At 33.1% G+C, this 21,059-nt stretch overlaps 1 protein-coding gene across 3 annotated transcripts in view; it reads right to left on the minus strand.

Moving 5' to 3' along the window:
* The window catches only part of ARL13B (ADP ribosylation factor like GTPase 13B), an 81,603-nt gene that overhangs the window by 6,535 nt on the left and 54,009 nt on the right, over positions 1–21,059 (minus strand). For all 3 annotated transcript variants that reach the window (XM_036850858.1, XM_036850860.1, XM_036850859.1), the window contains 6 exons: positions 16,564–16,669; positions 15,351–15,553; positions 12,041–12,155; positions 8,648–8,873; positions 6,147–6,263; positions 5,108–5,176 (listed from right to left, as the gene is read on the minus strand). In XM_036850858.1, the coding sequence (XP_036706753.1) occupies positions 5,108–5,176; positions 6,147–6,263; positions 8,648–8,873; positions 12,041–12,155; positions 15,351–15,553; positions 16,564–16,669 (836 nt within the window). The remainder of the gene's footprint in view (positions 1–5,107; positions 5,177–6,146; positions 6,264–8,647; positions 8,874–12,040; positions 12,156–15,350; positions 15,554–16,563; positions 16,670–21,059) is intronic.

Genomic DNA, 21,059 nt, shown 5'->3' on the forward strand with positions numbered 1-21,059 from the left:
AGATAGCTGCTGGACAGGGGAGGTGGGTAGCAAGGGCAGTAGGGTGGGGTGCGGGGGGATGAGTGAAATAGGTGAGGGAAATTAAGAGGTACAAATTTCCAGTTACAAAATAAGTGAGTCACAGGGATGAAATGTACAGAGTGGGGAATATAGTCAATAATAACTTAGTATCTTTGTATGATGATGAAGGTGGTCAAAAGGTACAAACTTCCAGTTATAAAATAAGTAAGTACTAGGAACGTAATGTAAAGCATGATTAATTAATTAACACTGCTGTGTGTTATATATGAAAGTTGTTAAAAGAATAAATCCTAACAGTTCTCCACACAAGGAAAGTTTCTTTTTCTTTTGTCTTTATCTGTATGAGATGGTGGATGTTTACCAAGTTTATTGTGATAATCATTTCATGATGTATGTAAGTCAAGTCATTATGCTGTATACTTTAAACTTATACAGTGCTTTAAATCAATTATATCTCAATAAAACTGGAAGGAAAAAATAAAAAATAAATAAAATAATGAATCTGAATAAATTTCAATGTAAGAATGAGAAACAGAAAATTACCATTAGGCAAATACCACAGTAATAATTATTGCAGACACAATCCAATGATGGAGGCCAAAACTAGTAGGCTAAAGTTTGTGGAGAACAGAATATTTGCATAATCTTAAAGAATCACTTCTAAAATATTTACTAATTACAAAGAGGGAAAACAGTAACATTTTACAACGTGGCAAATACCACCTTATCCAAATGATCAAGGTTAACACCACCAGTAATGAGACATACCAACATCATGTACCCCCTATTTCAAACATTTTGAACATCAGTTTGGTTAAACAGTCAGATTTGCTCTTGTGTCATCAGTCTGCAGCCTCTACCAGAGTGTACCATAGACAATACTTGATTTGCCACAGCTATATCATTACTTAACAAAAAAATTTTTTAAATAATAAACTGTATATTCTTGCCTCTTTAAAAAAAATTAGGAGAAAATGATTGTCCAAGCAACTAAATTTAAAGCAACTACTAAGCTGCAATGATGCTCTAACAAATCTTAATGTAATAGTATAATATAATGAATTCAAAGTATGGATTTCAAAGCTGGACAGACCTAAGTTCAAATCCTGATTTTGCCACTTATAGCTATGTGACCTTGGGGTATAGGTTCCTCACACAAAAAATTGCCCATCTTACAAGGCTATTAGAAGAATTAAAATGAGATGATGTACCTAAAGTACTTAGCAATATGCCAGTCACATAGTATATACAGTTATTACTATTGCTATAATTAAAATTATAACAGAGACAATTATTTTGATAAATTTAAAGTATGCCTTTTCTAACTTCTTGATTTCAAAATTAATGAGAATTATAACACATAACAGAACTCAAGATTAAACCAGAATGAATACCGTTTCTATTATGTTTTACTTCTGGAATTTAAAAGTACCCTACTAAAAAGATAAATCACATACACGTGGCAAGAAGTATCTTTTTCCCTCCCAAGAAATTATATTTTTTTTGCAGTTGATGCTGTATTATTTCATTGCCAGAATTAAATCATTCTACACAAAATAGGTTTCTTATTGCCTTAAATGTCGGGGATATAAGTTGATCATAGTGCCCAACTGATAGGACCAAATTAATTGATACCCATTTTTATAAAGGGCTTCAAACTTTTTAACATACAAAATTTAATCTTCATTCATGTTTTAAGATTTGAAAATATTCTTTAGTTTTGTACTTGGTATTTTTGGCTAACAGAATCTTGGATTTATTTCTCATAATGTGTAACACATAACATGTTGATGAAGTACAGATTGAGAGTATTTACAAAGTGAAGAATGCATCTGTCTTACCTGTTACACAGAGTGAGGTTTACAGAAAGTAAAAGAAATTAGAAAAGTAATAAAATTAAATTGCCATCAAGGTAAATGTCTCTAATCAAAGAACAAATAAGAATCTGCCTTAATTCCTAATTTGACTACAACAAATTGTTTTCATCTCAGTAAATTTTAAGTGCCAAACCCAAATGTAGTTAAATTTTAATTATTTACCCTTGCTTGTCATGTATCTGTTGTCTACTTGCCATCAACCACATTCAAATAAATGTGTACAAAGTTAGGGAAGAGAAGAGGATGAGATTATAAAATTGGCAACCATCAGCATCTCAGATGAAAATCTCATGATAAACACTAAAAACTAATTTAAGCTTTTTAATTAAAATTTTAAATTTATTATACCTACTTTCTTCTCCGTTAACGAAAGCAGAGTTGATTGTACATTTTTTTTTACCTAGATAAGGTATACTTTGCCTTAAAATTTATGAGAAAAAATAATAAAGATATTTTAAAACTTGTGAAGTTAGGATGTCTAATTCTTTGCTCTGAGAAGTTAAATTTATTGATACATACTTAAAATTAACTGATATATTAGAACAATGGTGGTCTTAAACTTAACTGATTATAATTCTTTCCCAGGAGTTCTAATTTAAAAATAAATACAGGAAAGCAAAGAAAAACAAAACAAAAACAAAAAACAACCTTCTTAGCCCATTTTCAACCTCTTTTTTACTTGCTTCTAACTATAATGTTCCCCCTAGATGCTACCATTAGTTCTTTTCTCCTTATTCTACATACTTTCCCTCAGAAACAGGAAACTATCATTCTTTCAACTGCATTCATTCAGTAAACAATTACAGAACACGTATTACAGAACAAAGCATTCCTATTGTGTGATGACAACAGAAAAAAAAAAAAAAACTACCTACATACCCTCCCACCCACCTGTGTCCCTTTTCTCCAGAGCTCCAGAATCTTATTTGTACTGGCTTATAAACATTTCCAAATAGATAAGCCTACAGACACCTCCAGAGCAGGTTTCCTTCCTCCTCATGTATTTTCAGTCTTAGAAATAGCACCAACCTTCTAGCACCTTGAGACAAATAATTTCCTGTTCCTCTCTCCTTTTAGCCCATACATCCATTCATCATATAGTACTTATAACTGTTCAAATATTCCTTGCATACATTTTTATTCTCCATTCCAATTCCTATTCCTCACTTCTCACTCTGACTACTGCAACAGCTTCTAACTGGGATCCTTACCTCAGGTGTGACCACAATCTAGTCTATACTTTACATTGTGACAAAAATTATTATCCTAAACAATAAATCTTGTAATACTATTTCTCTGCTAAAAATATATAGTGTCTCCTGTAAAATTATAGCATGTCCAGACATCTTACCATACATGTGAGGCCCTAAACAATCTGGCTATAAGCCATAATTCGAGGATCAGCACTCTCTGTAACTTTAAATTTCCTCTTTCTTACCCATTCTACCCACATGAACCTAAGCTCTAGTCACAAGTAACTTCATACTGTTTTCCAAATAAGCAATGTCTTTTCCCACCTCTCCACCTCTGAATAGTCTGTTTCTTCTACTTACTGACTCTTCTCATTCTTCAAAGACCCAGTTCTAATACCACTTTCACTGTCTAGGCGGTTTGTGCACAGTACTCCAATTGTACACCATAGAACCTTTCACCATACATTGTGAATTGTCACATATACTATAGTAAGCTGGAGTGTTATCTTTTATGTTAGACTAGGATCCCCAGAAAAGTAGAATTTACGTCTTATTCATCTTGGCATCACCAATGTTTTAGGTGGTGTCAGATACAAAACAGTTGTTTGTTGGACGCCTAATTCAGTAAGAAAAAATAGTACCTGTTATATGAGAAATTAATATTTTTCTCTATATACATGTATTTATATATATTCACTGTGTTGTTAGAAACAATTAGGTAATGCTAATATATCTGTGTATAAATACATGCACACATGTATATGTATTTATACACACATATATTAGCATTATCTAATTGTTTCTAACAACACAGTGAATATTTAAACTGATAATGTAGTCTAGCATACACAATTTCAGAGTGTAATAAAACAGGAATTAACCTATTATAGTCAATAAAAACATCATGATGTAAAGTCAGCAACCAAAAAGACGTGATTTCACTGTAATTTTGATATAGTCTAAGGACAAACTTTCTGTCTTTAGAATTGAAAAAAATCTTTTAATTTTCACTAATGATTATGAAGAAATATTTCATTATTGACACAGTATTCAGAAAAAGAAAGCAACCAGCACATTTAAATTTATATACTTTTTGAATAAAATATTTTATACAGTTCAATATAATTTCAAATTATATATAATGCTTTTCTAAAGATTAAAGTTCTGAATTTTTTTTTCCCTAGTAAATGGGTCTTCTTAGGAAACCAAGTTCTAGATTAGGTAAACAGAGCTATCAGAAAGGAGATGAAATGTTCTTGATAAAGAAGTTTATTGAGTTACTATATATATATAAAATTATCCTTCTGCATTTTAGAAATATTTTATTAAAAGAATCTGGGCTGATGGTCTGAAATCAGAACTTCTGCCTGTTGTATAAGGCAGTTCTCTACTCCCAACTGTCCTTTCTCTAGTTTTCCAGGTGAAGTTCTTATGCCCTATACTAGCTGTACCAAACCTTGTGTTAATTTCATCCAAAAAAAAGTGTTTTCTTTAGTCAATGAAGCCTTTAGTAACTTTCTATTTAGCTGAACTTTATTTGGCTTACTGATTTGGTCTCTGATCTTACAAACTGTGTTACTCTTTACTTCATTGTAATATACAGCAGCTGAGTATCATTAGAAGCAGAGAAAGAACAATTATGCGGCATTATCATTGAGTATATTGAGCATATATAGGACAATGAAGTTTTAACACTATAATTGTACTGTCTCATATTTAATTTAAGTTATTTAAAAATCTTTCCCTTTTACAACTATTTACATTAATATATAATGGATAAACACAAGCTCTGACAGTCTTTACCTCTGTATTCTAAGGTAAAGGTCAAATCAAATTATATAGAGGCAAAGGGCACTTAGGAATAAAAAAATAAATAAATGACAAAAAGTGAAGTATAATGAAAAAGGATGGTTGTGGATTTGAAAGGCTTCCAAAAGTAAAAGTTTGTTGAAGTAATGAGGTAAAGAAAAGTGAATGTGGTACGTAGAGCTTTGAAAACTGATCCTTTTGCATTACCATTATGACGTGTTTCACCAAGAGGCTCAAGTTTTGGAAGTCTAGTGACTTTGGGGGTTCCCCAGCCAACTAAAGAAAAAGAAAAGCATTTAAAAACACTGTTAAACAATATCTCTTTAGGTCTGTTGAGAGGATCCCTTTCTTGACAGGAATGTATATAACTTCAATATCAATTCATATATACTGAATGATGCAGTACTGAATAACCATAAACCCATTTTAAATGGCTTCTATTTAAAAATGTAATTATAGGTTGGTAATATTTGCTTAAAGTTTTTATTTACCTTTCATTAAAAATATAAGCATCCTCACTACCATCATAAATAACCTTAGGCTACTATTCTAACCCCCAACAGAGACTAAAAGAAATGTACACTTATTAAATGGAATACTAGAAATGAGTCTTAAAATAATTCTCAAAGGAAAATGTTACCATCTAAAGCCTTCTAGCAGGGCTAAAAGGAAACTATAAACACATACGTTTGATATTTATTGAGTATGTGAGGTACTATGCCCAGTGCTAAAAAATTACAATTATTGTGCAGTTAGTATGTCCCAGTGCTTTATATGCAGTATTCCACTTAATCCTCATAACAGCTTAGAAGGTCGGGATGAATGTTGGAAATATAATGGAAACACTCACACATCTTGGTTTCAAATGTTAACTTTCAGGATGAAAGATCCAATTTTTTAAAAGCTCATGTTAGCCGTCCATTCCTTAAACTTAAATTCCTTTTAGCAATCTGGGTACTGATATTTCAAATAGGACTTGAATCCATTATAAGAAGTGCTTAGGTAAAGTTTTCTTATTAATTTTTACTTATTTTTTTACTTTCATAAAACATTTTTTCTGAGTAAAAAAAAGCAATAGATATTTATGTTGATAAATTCTGAACAAAGTAGATGGAGCAAAGAATTCTACCTTTTTCACAATTCACAAGATGATAAATATACTGAATAAAAACTTCATAATTTCTTTCTTTTTCTTCAATGTTTAAAGCAGTATTTCTAAATTCAGTATCAACATCAGTTTACTCACCAGGAGGAGGAGGTGGGGGTGGTGTTGGACTCTTAGGAGCAGAGTCATCTGTATTAACAGGTTCTACACGGTGGCTCCTTTTCATTCTTAGTTTCTTAGTTTTCTTTTTACTGTTATCTGTAAGAATATAAACATGAAACTTTATGCCTCTGTGAAGAAGTTACTGCTATAATAAAAACTAATGAACAGAATTAGAATATTGATATTATTATTACCATAGGAATATATCTTCAATTCAACTTAAAAATTGTTACCAATAATGAACTGTGAACTTGCCTTCACTAAGAATAAATTTTTAAGTGATGGTTTATTGGATGAATGATTGATGAATATGACACAAATGGCAAAAAGCCATATTTTAAGTTCTATGAGAGGTGATTTGGAATACAAAAAAAGTCCATATTTCCAAAAGTAACATTTTTTTCCCCAAATATCATACTAAGTAAATGGAATTATCCAACTGCAGGGATTTCCATGAAACTCAGAATGACCTGGGGAAAAAGGAGAGGTATTGGTTTGTCTCAGCAGGATATACAGAATGATTCTAGGTATAAGTCCAAAAATAATCCTTTGAGATGTGAGAAAACACCCCAATCAAATCTAAACACATTATCCATGAAAATAACCCCCAAATAAGGTATGCCCAATATAAATATATGTAACCAAAACTCACATTATTAGACCTTACAGAATTGAATTTGTAATCTTTCTAAAAATAACTATTTACAGATTCTCACTTAAGCACATATGAACATTTTAAGTGCATCTGTGTTGTTAACATGTAAACTTTAACAACGTGAACCAGGATGGCATAGTAGTTAAATAACCAAACGTCAAAGTCACTGAAATATTTTCACTGACAATCCCAAATTGCTAAATTTATATATATAATACATTTTCTAAAATGGAAATTATCTGTTATACAACAAGCAGCCAACATCTATGAAACCTATAAAGCAATGAGAAATACAAATATATTTAGAAACATTATTTTTCTAAATAAATTAGTATCACTTGAAACATTTTACTCTAGATAGAAACAGAGACATCTTTTTACAATTAAAGCTGTAGGCTTTACAGCTGGGAGAAAGGAAAGAGAGCCTCCAGAACCATATGGTACTTTAGGATGGGCAGTAGAACAGGGTCATGGACAAGCATAGGATACGAAGCAGAGGACCTGAAGTTGAGGGAAGCGTGTCTCAGTACAGCCACAGATGAGACGTATGATCTTAAATTACTCAGCCTCTCCAAGGCCCTGGTTTCCTATTCTGTATAATGAGAATAATATACCCGAGGATTGCTATGGTAAATAACATAGTGCTGTGTTAAATAATATTTTCAAATCATCTACCAAATCATTTTGTTCTTTAACAACATATTAGTGTTTGAAAGAGTTCTTCCAATATATTGAGAGGCCACTTTAAGTCTACTTTTTGTTTTACCCTATTGATAGAGCGATATGGGTACAACTGTGGCTACCCTAACTTCCCAAATTACAAAACTATAACTTTCAAATCTAATTATTTCTATGTAGCAAAATATCCATGTTAGCTAATCTGCAGCTCAGGGACTGAGATCTTATTTCCATAAACTCTTTGATACTGTACAAAAATTCTTATATACCATGGAACCATATTGCTAACTAGGAATGGCAAGGAAGCAATGATTATTGAGTATTTCCGATGTGTCAGGCCCTGTGCTAGGAACACTATAGGGTTACTTTTATTATAAGTAAACCTAAAAGCCTGGTGAAAAAAAAAGATGACAACCCCATTTTAGAGAGGAAACGAGGACTGAAGAACACTGTATAACGTAACATGTATCTAGTAGATGAGAAATTCTGGATGCTACCCCAGGTTGTCTTGAGTACAAAGGCAGAGGCTCTCTCTATGATACCAAAAGATGTGAACTTCCTGTTACATTACATAACCACTTAGAAAAAGTAAAGTAATTATGAATTGCAGATGTTGTATAATATTAAAGTAAGAGTAATATGGCTATTTGATAAAGCTTTCAAAATGTTCAATTGATTATGTCTGCATCCTATAGAAATAACAAGTAACTAAAGGAAATGATGCTGATCATAACATTATGAGGATTAAGAAAAACGAAATAAACCTCCAAAAGCTTTAAAGGTTTTAAATACATTCCAAGGATTCCTGGGGCTATGTATGCAATATTCCAAATTTTTGAAAATGAATTTTCAGCTGAAATTCTTTTAAGTTACAAAGGACTAGATTTTAAGGCATCAGGAATAAAAACATAAATTAGCAAACTGACTAATGATTACCTAAAATTCAAGAGAAAACCATGATAAATAACGCATTTGGAGATGAAAAATCTTGGCGATACATTTTTTATGAAAATAATCATGACAAATGAAAGAGATATTTTTAAGTTTTATATATATTATTTATGTTATATGTAATATATAAAACTTAAAAATAAAATAAATATAAAAACAAATAAGTATATATATTTTTAATAACTAGATTTATCACCTGATTCTGATGACTGCTGGTCTGTCTCATCTTCATTTTCCAACTGCTGTGTTAATGCCTCCTTATAATTTTCTACTATTCCGAACTCATTGTTTTTTTGGCTACTGTCACTGATCTGGCTCTGTGTCTCTATTTGCTCATGCTCCATTTTATGTTTCAGGGGACAGCCATCACTGTCTTCCTCCACATTTTGCCTCTTTTTCTCTCTTTCAAGTTTTTTTTCATTCTGACAAAAATGAAATATATCATTTTTAATATAATGGTCATATCTAAGATAGTTTTAAGGGAGAAATCAAATAATCCAAGAGCATTCTGTAACTTCCAGGCAATGTGATATTTCTATTAAAAAATTATTTGTTGAATATATCATTAAAGCACGCTAATTGTCAAACATTCAGAAAACAGAGATAGTATAAAGAAAGAAGACAAATATTACCAGTAATTCCACAATCTAGAGATGACCACTGGTTGATATATAGTCACTAAGAGGTGCTTCTCTTTGCCTACCCCACACACGTACAGACATACACCATCCACAAACATACATAAATGTGATTGATTGTCTATATATACATATTTATGTATATTTTTAAACAAAAAAGAATTGAAATTTTAATTTAAAAATATACATTTCTTTCTTTGTCAATGAACCTATAAAGTGCTTAGACTACTGCATGACACGTACATAGTAAAGTGTTAGCTATGAAAATATTATATAATGATATATGTGTAAGCCATTACTACTTTCATCAATTATACAATCGTTTTGAATGGTTCTATCATCTTATTTTACCAATACCCAATCAATGGACAAAGAAGTGATTTTCAACCTTTCACTATTATAAGAAATATAATTATTGAATTACTCCTTTAGAATAAATTCCTAACAGTCAAGCTGTTGGATCAATGAGTAAGCACATTTTAAAATGTGCCATACTACAAACTTTCCTTCAGAAGAACTAAAGTAAAATTACACCACAGGCAAAGGGTTGAGAGAGTATATTTTCCCATATCTTTTTTTTTTTTTTTTTGGCCTCGCCACTCGGCACGTGGGATTTTAATCCCCCAACAAGGGATCGAACCCACACCCCATACAGTGGAAGCACAGAGTTTTAACCACTGGACTGCCAGGGAAGTCCTCCCCGTGACATCTTTTTTAATGTTTTTAATCATTATCAATCTTTTATATCTCTGACAAACTAATAAATATTTTTTACCTCAGTGTTGATTTGATTTATCATTGAATATTTTTATTATCAATACAACTGAAGATAAGTTATTAAATATGCTTATTGCCATTTTAATTTTTCTTTAAGGAACTACCCATGATAACCCAATGCCTGTTTTTCTACTAGAGTCTCATTATTTACACAGTAATTTTTTAAGGGTTCTTTTTTTGTTGTTCCCTGGGTCTCAAATATTTTTCATTAGGATTAGCTTGGGTTTTTTTTCTGTCTTTAACTTTGTATAACATCTCTTTAAATACTGAATATAATACGATCTACCTATTTTTCACTTTATGATTTGTGGCCTCACTGTCCTGCTTTGAAAGTTTCAACGTCCTCCAAGTATATACAAATGTCTAACTGTATTATGTGAGTATTTTTAAGGCTTCTTTTTTTATACATTTAAGTCTTTTGAAATTTAATTTGGTATACAGTGTTCAATAATTTTACTTTTCTCCAAATGACTGTTCAGTTGTCCCAATATCCTTTTCTCCCAGATTTGAAATGCCACATTTATCTTACACTAAATGCTTATATATAATTTGGTTTGTTACTATTGTTTTATTGATCTGTTTGTCTATTCTGGAACCAATACCTCACCATTTTTATTGTCTGTGATAAAATCAAAGGAATGAATGTAAGGTAACGTTTTAAAGGAGGAGTTTTATGGGGAAGAAAAGAAAATTTGCCTGGTAAAAAAGAGAGACTATGGATAATTTATTTCCATTTATTTCATTCCTTTACTGATGATCTTCTTAAAATTACTGTATTTTAAAAGCATAATAATTGTACTTTCCCCATGCCACTAATTAATTCAGGGACTTCAATATAAGATATTTTGTGCTGTATACCAGTATTGTTCTTATCTTTATATTGTGAAAAATACAACGTTGGTAGAAGTGCTAAGACCTTCTAAGTAATTTACAACCATGGTACTATAAAATAATTGGTCATTATTTATAAGGTGAGCTTTATTACACATATACAGTAAATCAATGTTTCAAAGTGAAAAACCAAACTTGATTTTCTTTTCCTCTACCAATATTTTTAAAAGAATATAAAACTTGACAAACACAATATTTAATACTATGGACACAAAACAATAGCTCAAGTTATTAAGACTGCTTTACTATACTTAGAGAAGCACACGCTTAAGGTAAATGCAATGGGGTTAATAAAAAGATTAAATACAGCTGACCTTCTAGTATTTAACTAACTTCAGACCAAATATCTCATATTACCAATTATTTTGCAAACACAAAGCAACACCAAAAACTCTACACTCATCTTCTTACCTGTGGAGCTGCCTCCCTCCTCAGCAGCAGCCCCAAGGAAGAAATAATCATCCACCTTTCCGGATGAGTACCTGTGTGGAAGGAGGCAGTGACAGGGAAGAGGAATAGAGAACATACAGGCTGGTCCAGCAAGCCACCTGCCACATTAAGCTCTGAGGGAACGGAGAGGAGATTTAGGAAGCTCTGCCACTGAGGAGGCATAGCTGCTGAAGATGATTAAAGCAGGGCCAATGCAAACTCCGAACACCAGTAGAAAATGAAAACAAAGACACAGATACACAGAGAGACAGACACAGACACACACACACACACACACACACATATAAAACCCTGTAACTTCTTCATGATTAAAATCTACACATTAATTTTGGTAAAACTTCTGATATTTAAAATTAAAATAAATAATATTCAGATATAAGAAAATTTATTATAGTTTCAAACATTAAGTATCCTAGGAAAATAACTAGAAAATCATTTATGTACTATAATGCACCATAAGCATTTAAATATTACTGTAAAGGGATAGTAATAGCAATACAGGGATAAAGATAATGTAAATAAGAGTAAACATACTATTATCACATGAAATAAGTGACAAAAAAAATTTATCAGAACAGTAACTGTGATAGTTGCTACATTCAATCTTTATTTTCATTCTCAGTTAATTCTGAAGTCATCTTCCCTTTTTATACTAGATCAGAAGGTAAATTTGAAGAGGAAGAAAAAGCAGCAAACCTTTAACCCATCTCCCCCATTTAATTTCTTTTACAAATAATCAATCTCTGGTGAAATACTTCTATCTCCCTGCCTCCTTTCTGAACTTCCAACTTTATAACTTAAGACATAAAAATTACATTTGCCACCATCCATACCTCAATGATTACAGATGCTATCGGCTGGAAAGGATTAACAATAATTGGTTCTGGGTCCAACTCAGCCAGACCACTGGTTCCATCGAGTTCAGCCTGCTCTCGCTCTCTTTGTTCTCTATTGTTTGAGGGAAAAAAAATCGGAATTCCTTATGAGAAAATGCTGAACCATGTTTAAGAACATTTCCAATACGTTTAAGGCTATTGAGTTCAGTAATTTAAACATCTGGACATGGCTTTGAATTACTGAGAGATTTTCAGATATCTTTATGCAGGTAACAGGCCACTATCCCCATGTTAAGATTAATCATTTGAATTTTAAAAGAAAGAAATGCTGACAGGACTTCCCTGGTGGCACTGTGGTTAATAATCTGCCTGCCAAGGCAGGGGACATGGGTTCGATCCCTGGCCCGGGAAGATCCCACATGCCGCGGAGCGACTAAGCCCGTGCGCCACAACTACTGAGACTGCGCTCTAGAGCCCGCGAGCCACAACTACTGAGCCCGTGTGCCACAACTACTGAAGCCTGCATGCCTAGAGCCTGTGCTCCACAACAAAGAGAAGCCATTGCAATGAGAGGCCCGCGCACCACAACGAAGAGTAGACCCCACTGGCTGCAACTAGAGAAAGCCCACGCACAAGAATGAAGACCCAATGCAGCCAAAAAGAAAGAGAGAGAGAGAGAGAGAGAGAGAAAGAGAGAAAGAAATTAAAAAAAGAAAGAAATGCTGACAAAAATGACATTCCCTATGACTGAGTTCTTAATGTCAGTGATGCATATTAATTATTTTTCTATGTAACAAGGGTTTATATTTATCAATTTATTAATAACCCTCCCAAACAAATGCTGTCCTCTTCACTGATGTTAACCAGATAAATAAGTCCTGTTGTTAACCTTCGTCTTAAGAGCTGTGTCTAGTTATATATCATAAATGAACTAGATAACAACTGTTGCTTTGCATAAGTAGAAGAGGCTATAGAAATAATTGCCCTATATCACTTAGATTAAATAAGTATTTCTATATTAGTTACTACTGAGACTTTTATTACTCTGTGATTTAAAGTTAATGTTGCCCCATAGATGAAGGTAATAAGTTACTAAAAGAAGCAGCTGAAGATAGAAACATAACTATTGTAGATCTGCAACTAGACTGTATAACAATAGTATATAGTACAACAATGTCAATGTTCATTACTACGGCACTTATTAATTAAGTTCTATGATGGAAAGATATATCCTTTCATTCTGAACCTAGGAAGCCAAAATTTAGAGATCTGCAATTTACTACTTCTATGACCTTGGATATCTATCTGGATACCTGAGCCTCTGCCTTCCCATAAATGTGGATAAAATACATACTTCATAGGGTTATTTCAGGTAAAGAAATATATGTGAAAGCACTCTGTATATAAACATACTTACAGGACAGTCATTATTTTTTTTTAATTTTTTTTTTTTTTAATTTTTGGCCGCATTGGGTCTTTGTTGCTGTGTGCGGGCTTTCTCTGGTTGCGGTGAGCGGGGGCTACTCTTCATTGCAGTGTGCGGGCTTCTCATCGCAGTGGCCTCTCTTTTTGCCGAGCACGTGCTCTAGGTGTGCAGGCTTCAGTGGTTGTGGCACACGGGCTCAGCAGTTGTGGCTCGCGGGCTCTAGAGCGCAGGCTCAGTAGTTGTGGTGCATGGGCTTAGTTGCTCTGCGGCATGTGGGATCTTCCCGGGCCAGGGCTCGAACCCGTGTCCCCTGCATTGGCAGGCGGACTCTCAATCAGTGCGCCACCAGGGAAGTCCCAACAGTCATTAATGTTACTCATTTATTAGTAAGCAATTTCAGGTATCTGGTATTAATATACTATTTTCAGATACCAATAATAGCTTGTTTTACTGTTTTGTCAGAAATATCCAAACCAACAAAAAAATCCAAACCTATTAGATTGTATTTAACAATAAAAAGTTTTTTTTAAATTACTCCTGTCTAAATTTAATTATGCAGTCTCTGTTCAACAGAAGAGGACTCAGACCACAAGTGGCATGGCTAGGAGAAAGGAGGAAAGGGGAATGGGGTACCAGAAAAGCCTGCCATAACAGGACCTGGAATATCTTTATGGAAAAAGTAAAAACTTGAAAAAAAATACTAATTAGATTTCTTTTACCCAACTCAATTTTTTTGTTCTTTTTGTTTTTCTAAGTAGAGGAAAAGCAAAGAAGCCTTTAGAAAAGTATGGCCATATATTTTATTTTTATAAATACACGGAAGGTATATTTGTATGCATGACTGGTTGTACTGAGCTTTATATCATGAAAATATACACTAGAATAGAAAATAAAATTCTCATAGAAAAAAAAAAAAAAGATTCTCATAGGAACTAAAACCTCATATTGTTATCAAGAGAGACCGAGATGACTGACCTGCTCATGTTACTGAGCCCTTGAGGACAGAAGAGTTATCTCTCCAAATATTTTCCTTTAAGTCCTATCTCTGAATTAAATGAAAGATACCAGTAATCAGAGGATTTCCCTGACAGCATAAAGGAGCACCTCACCAAGGGCAGTTAGTGGGTTCTTGCCTACCAGGCTGCAACTGTTAAAGCAAATGGAAGGCCAATATTACTTAGGTAGTTGGAAGACCACTTCGGATCTCACAGGAGCTCACTTAGAAATCTTTTTGTTTCTTCCCTCCCCTGCCATGTAAGTGGAGAAAGAAAGAGAAATCTTGGGATTAAGAACTAAATTCAACTTCTAATCAAATCTGAGTACTTTCTTCCAGCATTAACATTATTATAACTGATTCTGTGGTAGAATTTACATAAACATTTTTTTTAACTTAGAGTTTGCTAAACTTATTTTAAAAATTTCCCTTTAGGCAATATATTTTTAAAATAATTTTAAACACATGTTTTAAAACCTGAGATAGTGCAATTTAGTCCACTTTCAGACAAAACTAGTGGTGAAGATCAGATTTTGCTTCAGCTGGCTGATCCACTAACTGCTTACCTTCTATCTTTGCTGAGACTAATGAAGGATTTCTCAGTCTACTGACATATTCTTTGCTATGGGAAACTGCCCTGTGCATCACAGAATGTTTAGCAGCATCCCTGGCCTCTTCCCACTAGATGCCAATTGTGCTATCAACCAAACTTAGAACCCTATCAACCAAACTTGTGCAGGTCTACAGAAATAAAAAATTTACCTAGTATCTTCCTTCATACAAAAAAGAGGAACCTAAACAGACAAAACTAAAAAAATTATTAATAAAAGTGTGGTGTTTTTGAGTTTTCATATGCATGCACTGTGCTACAAAATTAATCTACCTACCTTTCTTCTCGCAATTTTCGTACTCTTTCAGCCCGCTCTCGGTTCTCTTGTTCCTCAAGAGCACGTTGTTCTGTTGTGTCTTTTTGGATGCGCTCATTTAAGGCATCAAAGTCTCTTGCAATGATATGTAGCAGCCAATAAAGGCCTTTTTTAATGGACTTGTCAATTTTCTTTCCATATCCCAAGACTGCTGAACAAGGTTCCTTAAAAACAGCAATTTATTTGACTTAAAGATTAAAACTAAAAGATCTCTACAAAAATTTATTCATAAACCATGAAGATATAATTACTGGCTAATCAAAATTAATTAACCCATTAAATTAATGATATGAAGCACCTGCTTCTTTAACTTACAAAACACACCTTTGCAGTGATCACTACATTAGTATGTACGTAGGAGTGGAAATATTTTATGGATTATATCTGTAAGCTTTGAGAGCGATTATGACACAAGAAGTTGACAGTTAAATTTTAAACAAACTCACTGACAGACAAAATTAAACTTACAGAAGAAAAATACCCTTACTTATTAAAAATAGCAGAAAGTTTTAATTCGTTATACCAGGGAATTTATGGCAGTACGCATCTTATTTTTTTTTTTTTTGCTGCACCGCACAGCTTGTGGGATCATAGTTCCCCAACCAGAGATCGAACCTGCACCCTTGGCAATGAAAGTGCAGAATCTTAATCACTGGACCGCCAGGGAGTTCCCTGTAACCATCTTTTAAGATTGACAGCCTAACAATCATTTTCTGAAACCAGAATAAATGATTAAATCCTCAGTCCATCTTCTCAAGACTGTATGATAACTCTCTTGATATAATTTTTCAAAATTCATTATAAACTTCTCCTAAGTATAAATTTTGTATTTATACTTTTACCATTTTACAAAATTTATAGCATGACATGTTTGTATAACTTGCAGGTCCTGTCAGCAATGTCTTAAACAAAGAGCAAACCTAAAGTCTTTGAAATCATGAAAGATAGTTTATAGAAGTCAGTAACAACTAAATAGAAAACAAATATCACTGTAATAAGTAATATCAAATGAAGAGTGAGAACTGTTAAAAAAGTGAGAACAGGTTAAAAAAATTTGTTTAAAACACTAATAAATTATTTTGTTAGCTACCTACCCCTTAATTGCTTATCACCTTTACAAAAACTAAGTTATACCAAACATAATTCATAGGGCAGAAGAACCCCCAAAACTTACTATTTGACATAAGCACTTGTGCTCATTGACCAGTTTTTCCAGAGACAGGCATTCAATCACATCAGCTTCTCCTAAAGCCCCTTCCTTATCTTGTTTATTTGCCAACCTAGAGAGACATAAGTAGTTTTATAGCAAATATATAATCAGACAGCCACTTAAAAGACATTTTGACCATGTTCTTATTCCAAAGTTTTAACCCTACTGATTACAGAACATACTGGTTTTAGAGAGTAGTGTACAATTTATTTCTTCATTTTTCCTTTTTATTGCCGCTAAAGTAAGTTTGTAAGAACTGGCCTATAGGGCTTCCCTGGTGGTGCAGTGGTTAAGAGTCCGCCTGCCAATGCAGGGGACGTGGGTTCGAGCCCTGGTCCGGGAAGATCCCACATGCCGCAGAGCAACTAATCCCGTGAGCCACAACTACTGAGCCCGTGTGCCACAACTACTGAAGCCCACGTGCCTACAGCCCGTGCTCCGCAACAAGAGAAGCCACCGCAATGAGAAGCCTGCGCACCGCAATGAAAGAGTGGCCCCTGCTCGCCGCAACTAGAGAGAGCCCACGCACAGCAACAAAGAGCCAAAGCAGCCAAAAATAAATAAATAAATTAATTAAAAAAAAAAAAAAAAAGAACTGGCCTATAAAAGGGAAATCAGGTAAAGAGAAGTGTCAAGAAAACAAGCAATAGGTCAACAGGCCAACAAAAAAAGTACAAATAGAAAAAGAAGTGGACTAGTTTCCACAGCACTCAGCCATCAATTCCATCAATTAGTTTTCCTTTCACATTAATTATCTCCTTCTCTTCTTAAAATACACTGCATCATGATGTAAAGGCTCTTATCCCATGTCCTTTTCTTCTTAAATACAATCTGTATCATGTTTTAAATACCCAAATATTCATTCAGAGCTTGTATTATTTGAGCTTACCTGTATTTCCACTGTGTGAATGTGTCCACATAAATGTGCAATTTACTGGAGAAGTGAGGCCACTTTTATCTAATTTACTTAGCATAGCACTGTGCATAGAAAACCTTACACTCAATTAGGAACAAATTGAGGAACAACAAATAAAAAAAACAAAATAAGTTTAAAAAAAATAGGAATTACCACAAAATACCACTATTTGCCTATCAGATGGCAGAGGTCAAAAAGTTGAATAAAACACTGTCTTGGTCAGGGTTTGATATATGTTTCAGGCAAATATATATTATTTAATAAGTACATAGAAAAATAAAATCTAATGAACCCTATCACCTATCTTTAAAAATTATCAGTTTTATACCATTCTTGCTCATCTACGTATCTTCCACTTCCCATGAGTCATATCACGTCACCCCATAATTTAAAAATTAAAAAATATTACAATATCACTATCACACCTAAGTTCTTAAAAAAAATTAATATTCCCCAATATTTTTTACAAGTGCTATGTCCAAATCCAGATCCAAACCAGATACACATTACTACAATTTATTCTTTTAAGTGTTTTTGAATCAGTATCACCCCCGACGCCAACACCTCCCATTCCTGCAACACTATGACCAACACTTCTTTTCCTCCCATGACATCTATCTGTAAAACAAAACAAGTCATTTTTCTACAGACTCTCCCATGTTTAGGATTTGGCTGATATCTTCCTTATGAAGTCATTTAACATACACACCCTGTATTTCCTGTATCTAGTAGTTAAATATACAGGCTGGATGGCTTTCAAGTTGAAATCTTTTGGCAAGCATATTTCATAGACGCTGCGAGTACTTAGGAGGCATTTAATATCTGAGTGCACCACTTTCAGTGATGGTTAAATGGATCCACAGATTCAGGCTGCAGTCAGCCTGATTTGTCCAAAATAAAGTTTTCCGTTAACCTTTCATCTAATGGTTTTAGCAACCATTAATGACCTGTGTTCAATACCATTATCATATAAGTGGCTATAAAATTATGACTTTTTTAGTTCTGTATTCCATCTGCATTAACTAGCTGGATTTTTGCTAAAAAGTAAGTTTTCATTAACTACTTGGTGACTCAAGTACAATTCAGAGAAAAGTCAAGATAAATATTTGATCCTTTGCCTTCATTTCCTAATTTTCATAATAATATTAACCTCCAAAGGTGATCAAGTTGCTTTCTTTGGTTTGTGGGCGATATCATTATGGACTCATGGATTTTTAAAATATATTTGATGTTTCAACTTATTATAGTTACTGTTCTTTTTGAGGCTCAAAGTTACCCATTTTTGGTTAGTGGGAGTCCCTTTTGTGTTGGCTCCTGTTTTCTTTTGGTACAACTCCAAGAGTCTTTGATAGCTTCTTTGCTTTTTTGTAAGAAACAATGGTCCGGACCTGAACTCATCCAATTCCCTAAAGAGCCCTGGTTCCTTTTAGTACGAACTGGTATTTTAAAGACCACAGTTTGGGCACTTCTGGACATTTATCATTATTGACTTGCCATTGCTTCTAGACCATTTCAGTGGACAAAGCTAGGAAAAATATAGTTTTTAAGAAAGAAAAAATTAAGTCATGAGGTCATACTGATTTTTCCATTTTAAATCAAATATTACCAAGTTTTTACTTAGCTTCTTAATTTGTATCTCTTTTTCCTTATGCTGAAAACTACAGTTCCTAATAACTCCATCGTTAACTATTTGCTCTCTCCTATGAGTTTCAACATAGTAATACCAACATTATTACTAAAAATAACACTACTAAATGCACATTAGATCCCTTTGTGCTTATTCTTGTCTATAAGATATATCCCACAAGAGATGCAGTCAAAATACTGATTTTAAAATTACTTGAAGTAATCCTTCTCTGTGCGGTTATGCCACTATCTAGATACATAACTAGGTTCATTTGTTTCAGGCTGCTTTTGTTTTTTAAAGATAGTTTTATTCTTTATGTTAAGATTTAATTTTTAAAACACTTATAAGGTTCCAAATTCAAACTATAAAAACAAAATGAAATCAGAAAAAACTATTTTCCCTATCTCTTTTCCACAATTCTTCCTAGTCTCCTATAGGTAACCATTTTCATTAGTTTATTTTTCTTTATTGATTTTTATTATACTATTTTTTAATTGTAGGTGATTTACAATGTTTCAGGTGTACAGCAGTGATTCAGTTATACATATATATGTGTACATATATATATACTTTTTCAGATTCTTTTCCATTATAGTTTATTACAAGATATTGAATACACTCCCCTGTGCTATACAGTAGGTCCTTGTTTTTTTATCTATTTTATATATAATAGTATGTATCTATTAATCCCAAATTCCCAATTTATCCCTCCCCTCCTTCCCCTTGGCAACCATAAGTTTGTTTTCTATGTCTGTGAGTCTATTTCTGTTTTGTAAATAAGTTCATATGTGTTTTTTTTTAGATTCCACATATAAGTGATATATTTGTTTTTCTCTGACTTACTTCACTTAGTATGATGATCTCTAGGTCCATGGTCCATCCATGTTGCTGCAAATGGCCTTATTTCATTTTTTTTATGGCCTAATAACATTCTATTATTTATTTTTATATATACATATGTATATATATACATACCACATCTTCTTTATCCATTCGTCTGTCGATGGACATTTAGGTTGCTTCCATGTCACGGCTATTGTAAATAGTACTGCTATGAACATTGGGGGTGCGTATATCTTTTTGAATTAGAGTTTTTGGTCTTTTCTGGATATACGCCCAGAAGTGGGATTGCTGGACCAAATGGTAACTCTATTTTTAGTTTTTTGAGGAACCTCCATACTGTTCTCCATAGTGGCTGCATCAATTCACATCCACCAACAGTATAAGTGGTTTCATTAGTTTTTAATTCATCCTCCCACTGCTTTTGTTTTTTTTTTAATAATATAAACAGGTACATGGGGGAAATGGTATTTTAAAGACCACAATTTGGGCACTATGGATATTCACTGCTATTGGCTGGTTAAGGGGTGTTTATGTGCGTGCATCTCTACTCTCCTGTTCTTCCTCGAAAGTTAGATGCACTTTTGTGCATCACCATGCTTTTTTTTAAAACAGTAAATCCTAAAATTACTCTGAAGTAGTATAAAGAAATCTTATTTATTACTATACTCTTTATTAATGAACAAAATGTTCATTATATAGATGTTTCATCATGGGTTGTTCCCAATGTCTTGATTTTACAAAGAGGGCTGTGAGGAATAAAGTGTGTGAAGATGTTATTTCTTATTTTGGGAACAGACTCCAGGAAGTGGGACTACTAAACCAAAGAATAAATACAGATGTTATTCTGATAGATATTATAGCAATGTCCCTCCTCTCACCCTCGAATCCTAATAGCTCAGGCAGAGAAAAAGGGAATGTAAGAAAATTTAGTTGTGTGAGAGAAATTTTATTTCTGATTTTTCCTACAAATATTTCACTCTGGTAAAAATTAATTTTGAATTGTTATATTGATATAATAAATAGCATAACATATAGTGCTGCACAATTTTAGTTTTTGATATTGAAAACTATGAA

This window comes from Balaenoptera musculus, chromosome 4, assembly GCF_009873245.2.
Source record: "Balaenoptera musculus isolate JJ_BM4_2016_0621 chromosome 4, mBalMus1.pri.v3, whole genome shotgun sequence".
NCBI lineage: Eukaryota > Metazoa > Chordata > Mammalia > Artiodactyla > Balaenopteridae > Balaenoptera > Balaenoptera musculus.